General features: G+C 39.1%; 2 protein-coding genes and 1 long non-coding RNA gene across 6 annotated transcripts; 2 read left to right on the forward strand and 1 right to left on the reverse strand.

Annotated features, from left to right (window-relative positions):
• The first annotated feature begins 210 nt into the window (after nucleotides 1–210).
• Nucleotides 211–2,151, forward strand: LOC143355412 (uncharacterized). Of its 2 annotated transcripts, XM_076790196.1 has the most exons (4): nucleotides 211–379; nucleotides 697–1,037; nucleotides 1,142–1,271; nucleotides 1,392–2,151. In XM_076790196.1, the coding sequence occupies exons 2-4, from the start codon at nucleotides 907–909 to the stop codon at nucleotides 1,575–1,577; spliced, it is 447 nt and encodes a 148-aa protein (XP_076646311.1). In that variant the 5' UTR covers nucleotides 211–379; nucleotides 697–906; the 3' UTR covers nucleotides 1,578–2,151. The 2 variants fall into 2 exon arrangements, with proteins under 2 accessions (XP_076646311.1, XP_076646310.1); XM_076790195.1 differs by lacking the exon at nucleotides 211–379 and having other exon boundaries at nucleotides 427–1,037.
• Nucleotides 2,152–3,063: 912 nt separating this feature from the next.
• LOC143355629 (uncharacterized) lies at nucleotides 3,064–7,658 on the forward strand. 3 transcript variants are annotated; one of them, XM_076790643.1, is made up of 6 exons: nucleotides 3,064–3,079; nucleotides 3,162–3,357; nucleotides 3,641–4,298; nucleotides 4,460–4,478; nucleotides 5,028–5,132; nucleotides 7,346–7,658. In XM_076790643.1, the coding sequence occupies exons 3-6, from the start codon at nucleotides 4,110–4,112 to the stop codon at nucleotides 7,390–7,392; spliced, it is 360 nt and encodes a 119-aa protein (XP_076646758.1). In that variant the 5' UTR covers nucleotides 3,064–3,079; nucleotides 3,162–3,357; nucleotides 3,641–4,109; the 3' UTR covers nucleotides 7,393–7,658. The 3 variants fall into 3 exon arrangements, with proteins under 3 accessions (XP_076646758.1, XP_076646757.1, XP_076646759.1); XM_076790642.1 differs by lacking the exon at nucleotides 3,064–3,079 and having other exon boundaries at nucleotides 3,157–3,357; XM_076790644.1 differs by lacking the exon at nucleotides 3,064–3,079 and having other exon boundaries at nucleotides 3,157–3,357; nucleotides 3,679–4,298.
• Nucleotides 7,520–8,823, reverse strand: LOC143355631 (uncharacterized). Its single transcript, XR_013082530.1, has 2 exons — nucleotides 7,705–8,823; nucleotides 7,520–7,663 (listed from the first exon to the last, which is right to left on the reverse strand). It is a non-coding gene; the product is annotated as an uncharacterized LOC143355631 (long non-coding RNA).
• Between the last annotated feature and the right edge of the window lie 139 nt (nucleotides 8,824–8,962).

Here is an 8,962-nt window from a genome sequence, read left to right on the forward strand (position 1 = left end):
GCGTCTTCACCACCAATCATCGTCCAGTTTCAATAGACAGGAGAGCCATCTATATATACATATAAATTAACTTTCCAACTCTCCAACTATATTCTCCATCCACCTGGTCCTTGTTTATGGAAGAGGAAGACGCTGTAATCAACCTGAAATTTTTAAGGAAATCAACTATATAAACCACCGATTTTTGGCTACGTCAGTATTTGAGACAATAATATATACATATATAGATATAGATATAGATATTTCTTTTTTAAATAATGTAAAAAGGAAAGGTATTACTGTGACGGATCGACTAATATGTATTGGTTACAAAAAATGTGGGTTCTCAAGAGTAAACAATAATACGCTAGTAGAAAGAAAATTTTTCGTTAATATAAGAGTAAGCTTTTTTAATTGTACATATTTTTGAAAAACTCGCATTGTAGAGAAAATAAATAACAACAAGAAACTATTTGGAGACATTTAGACTAATTTCATCGAATACAGTTTTATTTCAGTATTTAAATTGATGTATGGAGTAATATGGACGGTACGACCAAAGAAAATATCTATTTGCAATTAACAATTTGTACAAAGTATTTACACATATAGTTACAGAATTCTTGTCGATTTCGAATAGGATTTTCTTTGTTCATACGAGTGTGTATGTAAATAATTTTCATGAAAAAGAATGAACGTTGCACGTTTCTCATTTAGAGTGATGAAGGACAGCGATAGAGTTTTTGAAAACGAATGTCCAAACGAATTTGGAACATTCATTAACGATATGAGTGTAAGCGATACATAGTCTAATCCGTTTACGTAGCTGCACGTTCAAATGAACGATTAATGATTTTACGGAGCAAGTAAAAATATGCAAAACAAAGTTTTACAGAACTATATTTGAGTGGAAGGTTCTCGTCGAAGATGTTAGCTAAGAAAGACGATTGCGAAATTAAAAGAAAATCTCTACAAAAGGAAGCAGAATGGTTTGAACTTTGTTTAAAACTTGCGAACAAAATACGTAGCCTACGAGAAAGTAATTTGTACGATGCACAGTAAGTATAACGATGTATAGTGAATGCGAAGCCTTCTATCATGTAAACTAGCGGCTCGAGTCGGTGGATTTGATAATAAATTATTGTATCTCATGGTCGTACAGTTACAAAGCAAAGAAGAAATGTCTGGATCAATTGAGAAAGTACGACGAAACCATTAGAACGCTTTATGCCAATAAAACGACTCTACTGCGAGATAGAGATAATCTTGATAAAGATTGTGCTACCGTACAGGTGTGTCTTATCGCTTTCGTTTACCCTCGATAGCCTATAGTTTCGTTTGCATTTTCTTTGCTTTGTGGTTGGAAGAAAAAACCTGTATCCTTGCACGATACTCGTATCGTTGTGTTGCAGAATAAACTTTCCAAGCAACTTACTTTGTACAATCGATTAAAAGAAGAACGGGAACAAAACGCAATGCACGATTTTCTAGAAAAAGTAGAACGTTTTCGTTTAAATCACGCTGCGAAAATTATTCAGCGGAATTGGAGATTATACTGCACGCGTGTATCCTCGAAAAAAAAGAAAAGCAGGAAGTAACGCGTTTACGCGAAAGGTGCGTCGATTTGAACGTGTTTTAATAATGTTTACGATGTTCGCAAATAAATTTTAATTCGAATGATATATGCGTGGTATTCCAATAAATATATATATACTTATATTTACATATATACAATGTATGGGCTTGCGTAAACGAGTACAGTACCATAGATCCAAAAAGTTTCGGACTTTGATTATTTAAGAATTGGTTTAAAGACTCCGTAGATTCGTGATAAGGTAGAGTGACCACGTTACCGACAAAAATAGGGGAAAAATTGTTTCACGGGAGGAAAGTTTTCGTCTGTATATAAAAACATTTTTCGCTGGGAAGGGCTCATTCGAAAGAGGAAGGTCCAATGCAGTGCGCGCTGGCCATGAGTTGACGAGATTATGCAGATATTTGGTAATATAAGCGTTGGAAGTAGGCCAAAAATTGACGATGTGCATGCCGTGGAATCCAAGCATTTGTATGCATTTGGATGAGTTTTCTGGATGAAATCGATGTAGCGCGCACTTGTTGACTCTGCAGAAGTCACGTGACCACCCTTGGCCCTTAAGGTAAATGTGCATTATCAAATTTCGTCTTAATTATGACGGAAGTTATTATCAATTTGCTCGAGCAGCGCGAGCGACAACGCGATGAACTGGTCGCAACGTGCATTTTCAACGGACAATTAATATGAACCAACTATATTGATCTTTTGCTAAGTTTAGAAATCTCTCTGTCGCTTTCTGTCTTGCCTGTTTCCTTGGTAGCTATGTTTTCACCCGCGCACCGCCTTGTTTGCGGCTACATATACGATGTATATTGGCGTTTAGGCGTACAGGGGCCCGTGTTCGGATTTTTCTTCGATTGATCGAATGTCCCCGAATCTTTTTGTTGATCGTGCTTATCCGTTGAAAGAAAAAAATGCGCGCGCGCAAAACGAGCAGAACAGGACCAGAAACTTGGAACATGAAAGCGACGGTGAAGGTGAAGAACAACGATTTTACTGGAACAAGAATCGTGTTCGGTAAAAATAAACGTGTAGCAGAAGAAATGAAAAGGGAATGGAACAGATACACGTACGTACAATCGTACATCGCGCCCGCGACTTACGAAGCGAAGAGAGTAGTGGTCGCACGAGGAGGGTGAACGCGAACATGAACACGACGCATGCTCTGAAACATTTTCCCGGGGTGATTTCTTTGACGAGGTAAACCTGGCAGACCACCATTCGGTCGTTACGGGGATGAATCGGTGACCGAACGTATCGCGAACCACGATATGGAACAGGTGTATCGATTATCACGATTGGCTGGTCTTACGGTGTCGTGTTTCGAAAAAGTAAGTGACATCGGCGATTTTAACAATCGGTCGAATTGAACGGTAATGAGATTGATTCGTGAAAAAAAGGTGACAGTATTTGTACGTACACGCGTTCGGGAACGAGTCGAGGGAAACAGTTGTGTAGGGACGAGTGTGGAACCTTTTCAAATTGGTCGCGGTAGAATCCCTGAACGTAAGTTGGATTCGGAGCACGTAATTAAAATAAATTCGAATGTTGGGTGAAAAAACTCATTGCGCCAGATAAAATTCGGCAGATCGAAAGTAATTCGGGCCAGCTGAACGAGACATCCGACGGAAGGAGCGACGGCCATCTGGATGCACGCTGACATTGGATAGAGGGGATCCAGGCTCCGCTGTTAAACGCAGCAACTGAATGCGCACCACCTGTAGTTCGATATCTACGCTCGAAAGGTCAACCGCCCCATTGTTCTCGAGTTTCTCTACAAACGTGTAAGTGAAACTCGCCACACGTTTTATTTTCAACGTCGTTCGTGCGTAATTTGTGGCTATATTTAACAATTTTCTGTGCTATCTTTCGACAAGGGAGTACGGAGTTGACTGAAAAATGATCTTGTTTTAAAGAAACGCGAGAATAGGAAATTTTCAATGTTTTATTTATGCTCGCATGTAAATAAATCGTACAGTTCGTTGTAAAAGTATCGTAACAATTGTCGAACAAGTTAAGAAATTGTTGTGTACAAAGTACATGTGTATACATAGTTTTGTTTTTCAGCGAAACGAATATAGGAAAGCGATAATAATGATCTGTAGCATAGCGGCTGCTGCAACCGCCGCTGTCACCGTCACCGCCACCGATAATAATCGTTGACGGCATTAATTGCGCGCGATTAGTCTTGTAATTCGGTGTCATTGGCTTCCACTCTCACAATAAAGGAAACGAGAGAGAGAGAGAGAGAGAGAGACAGAGAGAGCGAGAGAGAGAGAGAGAGACAGAGAGAGCGAGAGAGAGAGAGTAAAGAAACGAGAAACAGAAGATGAGAAGGAGGATTACAAAAGAAGAAAAATCTCTATTGTTCCGTGGTTTCAAAGCTTTCTCGTTGAGATAAACAAATTGGAACTGTTTTTCAAAATGACGTCCGCTCGAGGCTTTTTCCAAGTCTAAATGCGTTTCGGTTGTACGCGACAAAGAATCGTCGCATCGGAATCGTGCAATCCGGACCGAATCGGTTTCCACGTTCACGATGACCGAGGGGACGGCGAACAAATGGAGCATCGAGGAACGGGAGAAAATCTTGTCCAGCGGAACACTGGATCAGAGAAAAGCTGCTTTTAAAGATGACGAGGAACTTATGAAAGAAACGTTGAAATTTGTCAATGAAGTTATAGATACAGCGACTACAGAAGCCTCTAAGAGGAAACAGTATTCGGAGGTAAACGATTTCTATGATATTATATGATGTTACACCATTATAGTACTACACCATTGGCGTTGTACTATATTTGTTGTCATCGTTACCTACCGACCGACAGTACCGTCGCCTCGGCAAACTACGATGTTCCGTTGATCGTTTGATTTTGCTTCGTGTTTCAGGAAAGCGGTGTCCATGAAGGTAAGCATCCAATGCGAAAGAATTCCCGATATTTTCGATTTTTTTTGCGATATTTTCGATTCGATCCTTGTGGAGGAATTACGAGTAAAATTACGGGAATAACATACGGGAAGAGTGTTGAGCCGCTTTGTTACGCTTCACGGTAGTGCGATCGAAATTCACGTATTTCGGATCTACATACACTGGCTCACGAAAGGATTCGAACGCCCTGTAAAACATAGATCTGCAAAACGCATATTTTAAATTCTCATTACAGGTTCAAATAAAAAAGTTGTAAAAAGTGCCATTTTTATTTTCTCATGTAATTCTTACCAATTGAAATTTTTTCAAAATCTTTTTTGCACATTATTCGGTAATCCAATTCTTCTAATTGCTAAAAAAAAAGTGCAGGTCGTTTGATCCAATCTAGAAAAAACGTTATACTGTTTTAAAGGGCATTGGAACACTTTCGTGAACCTGTGTACATATTTATGTAAAAAATTTAGTATTTATCATCGAGGAAATGGTTGCTCGACTTAGAAAATGAAAACGATGTGTGTATTTGCGTAGGAACTAGACTGAAAGGTACCGACAGTATCGCTGGCTGGTACCATCGTGGACGTGGGTTCTGCAATCGAATATTGAACGCGCTCTGCCCATGCTTCAATAGTGCTGGTAAATCGTAGAGTGTATCGAAGTGTAACTGTTCGCTCCCCACGCTCGATTCTACGCTACCATCACACACATGTCACGTCACCTTCCAATATGTAGCTTTGCATCGTTCTTGTCAACAAAATTCATGCCCCAACACGATTGTAAAGCAAACTGTACGTACAGAGAGGAAATGAGACTGCTCACGCCTGGGATTTTAGTGTACCCGGTATAGTGCTGCCCCCTAGTCTAATTTTTAGCCTGGACCAGAACCTGCATCATCTTTTTAGTCTGGACCAGAACCTACATCATCTTATCTGCATCATTAGCAGCGGATTCCAAATAATGCCAGAGTGGATGCTACTTCTATGTTAAAAGAGGCTGTTCTATGTAGGCTCTGACCCAGCCTAAAAGATGATGCAGCTTCTAATACAGGCTAAAAAGATGATGCAGGTTCTGGTCCAGGCTAAAAAGTTGTTGCAGGTTCTGTTCCAGGCTAAAAAGATGATGCAGAAAAGTGGGGACACTAAAACCCCGAGTGTGAGCACTCTCATTTCCTCTGTGGTATGTATACTACGTCTACCTCGTGCACATATCATACAGCCGGAGACGTAGACGTCGATGTAGACACGATAGCTTCATTGTTCGAGGACGGATTGAATCGGGTCGGTTCGGTTCGCATCGAATGTTAGATGCGTGTCTTGGATGCTTTGCCGAAACATTGCGACCGTTTAGTCACGCATCTGTCTTGGCAATACGAGCTAGATAACAAATTTTCCTATTTTCTCGGGAATGCATGTGACATTCTTCGGGCACGTAGTAGAAGGATTAACTTTGAACTTCCATTGCGACACAGACTAAACTCAGAGAAAGCAAAGAAGACGATGTCGTGCCCATAGGTTGTGGCCTTCCAAAAACAATTGGGAGAGCTTCTGTATTCTCTAATACAAATATACAAATATACAAATAAAACAGTGCATAATATACTACCGTAATTGTGATTCGATTGCAACGTCACGACGACCAACGAACATTATTATAATGAATCTCGAAAACCTGTGACTCGACTTTGAGTGCTTCGAAGAACTATTACGTCCTCGTTCATTGATATTACCGAACGGATTACGCATGTATGTAGCGTCTACGTGGCCTGGCATCATCCTTGTAGTGTATCCTGTAGCTGTAACTGTAACTATAACTGTAACTGTAACAATGTAACTGCAACTGTGACTGTAACTATATAACTGTTACTATGTAACTGTAATTCTGCCAACTGCGGTGATAGACAGGGAATCAATGAAATCGCTTAGCATGCGTAACAAAGTACACCTACGCTTCTCATTACAAACTATAGTAGGTGCTCGCACGTTTCATCGATCTTTCTCATTTTCAAATGTATACCAATCTAAACGCCCTAACTATTCCAAATCCAGAACAATCGATTCGCATCCACCGAACACGATGCTCGTTGGTGTCCTCTCGACAGTCGACACCTTGCCTAAACAATAACAAATCTACTTACTAGATGACGACGCAATACCGCGCACCATTACTCGTTATACGGTCTTCTGTTGAGGGGAAAGAAACAATTACAGACATCATTACATTGCTTGCAAGAAAACAGTGTAACTTTCATTAACTCTTTCATTTTTTTTTTTTGGTAATATTTACTATTTCCAAGGAAAACGCTGGTTAGTGTTAACGTGAACACCCTGTACAGTGAAATTTCGTTGTATGTCAGTCTCGTCGTTCTTTTTACTGACACGAATACGAAATCGGAGGTTCTCGCCGAGAGTCGCATTTGAAATACACAGGGTACGCTGGAAACCTAAGAGGCCTACCGTCTTCAAGTCATAAGAAACCTATGACCACTAAGCGCTACTGACATGAAGACGGCGAAAATGCCCGTCTCCAGCGGAATTATATCATATTTGGTTTCATTTTAATCAAAGAAATGCCACGAATATGTTGGTAAACGTTTCATAAAAAAAATAAAGAAGTTTTGTAATTAAATTTGTAGTGGTCTTCTGGTTTCACACTGAGTGTTTCCACTGACTTGGAAACGTAAGGTTGGCACTGTCATACAACGAGATTTCACTGTATATTCTGTGTACTTGTCTGTAATAGAGAAAGGACAATATTTTCGTTTTTGCACGTTGCAACGCATAGACATAGCGATAGCAGTAAAGATGCATAGTGAAATGTGTACATGCAGCATTATCTTATTCTTTTCGTAGAATTATTCGCCTGGACATCGTATCGGCATCGCTTCACGAGACCTTAATCGGTCGCCGCCTTCCTCAGTTCCACAATGCGATAAAAGCACGACAACGTACGATCATATTTTACGTGCTAATGCGAATTACAAGTTCCAAGACGAGAGAAAAAATTCGGCTGAGCTAACGTTGTTTCCCGAGCTTTTGCAATCGAATCCGGCATCGTAGTTGTACGCTGTCGAATATTGTTCATTGTATACATTTTTACTTCGTTGTATCCCAGGTAAAAAGATGATCGGTGCGTGGATTACTATGCGTTACAATGGATTAGATAGGTAACTCTGCGATCGATTTCGTAGCATTCATATTTTTTGGTGCACCTTTTGGTTCAACCTTACAATGTATAATATTAGGTTTCCATTGATAATATTAGGTACCAATTTAACAAAATGTTGCTTTTATCCTTCTTCATCTACTAAAGAGAGAATTGGCCCTAATTGATTCGAGATCTGCGATTCCGTTGCAATAATAGAAATGTTGATCGAATTAGTGCGAGAAATGTCAAAATTTCCAAGCGCGTTCGCCTCTAAATGCGTACAGTCTATGGAGAATGGATAATCGTAAAATTGATTATCGATCGTGTTGATCGCGAATCGTTGTAAATACACGGAGCATTGCATGAATTAGTGTACATGCATTGTATTATGTCTTTATTGTTGGAGAAAAAATCTCAGAACATGTGTGTGTGTGTGTGCGCCCGCGCGACAAAAAAGTGAATGTTTATCGTATAAGACTCGATATGGGATCAAGCAAAGAAATCGATCGAATGACAATCAAAAAATGTTCTACACGCACTCGGATATACAATATGTATTATAAGCTATTTTCGTGCTACCAATTCCAAGTGTTAATATAAATGTCAATTTACGAAATAGTTCGATCTTTTCGAATTTATCGATCAATTTCTTTCTAAAACTTTCGACCAAACGAATCATGGTATGTACTTACGTACTTAATTACTTATGTACCACCACCAAGCTACAACAACAACAACAACTACTACTACTACTACTACTGCTACTACTACTACTACTACTACTACTACTACTACTACTACTACTACTACTACTAATACTTCTACGAACAAGTATTCGTGCAAACAAAGAAAAGAGTTCGCGAAATAATAGATATATCATGTGTATTTTTGTGTGTATACATATACATAGAAAGAAACGAGCGCCTCTTATACATATATATATGCCTCTTATATATATGTGAATGTATCGTTAGTATACATATATGTCTATCTATTTAATGAACGGAGAAATGTAAAAGCAAATGTCCGGCAAATATACAAACACGTATGTACCTATGAATATGTATCTATGTGTACATATATGTACGCATGTATACGTATGTATGAATGGTTTATCTGTGTTTGTATGCGAATAAATTTTCAGTGTATGAAAATGACGATAAACTTAATAAAAAAAAAACTAACTGTCGCTGCGTTCTACGTTTCAGTTTTTCACATTATACAATTTCCTCTCTGTTATACATACATCTAATTATTATTTTATAAATGCTCTGAGTTTTCGAGTTTTCTAATCGATGCGAATATACCATTTGGATACTGTG

The sequence above is a fragment of the Halictus rubicundus genome, chromosome 7 (genome assembly GCF_050948215.1).
Source record: "Halictus rubicundus isolate RS-2024b chromosome 7, iyHalRubi1_principal, whole genome shotgun sequence".
Lineage (NCBI taxonomy): Eukaryota > Metazoa > Arthropoda > Insecta > Hymenoptera > Halictidae > Halictus > Halictus rubicundus.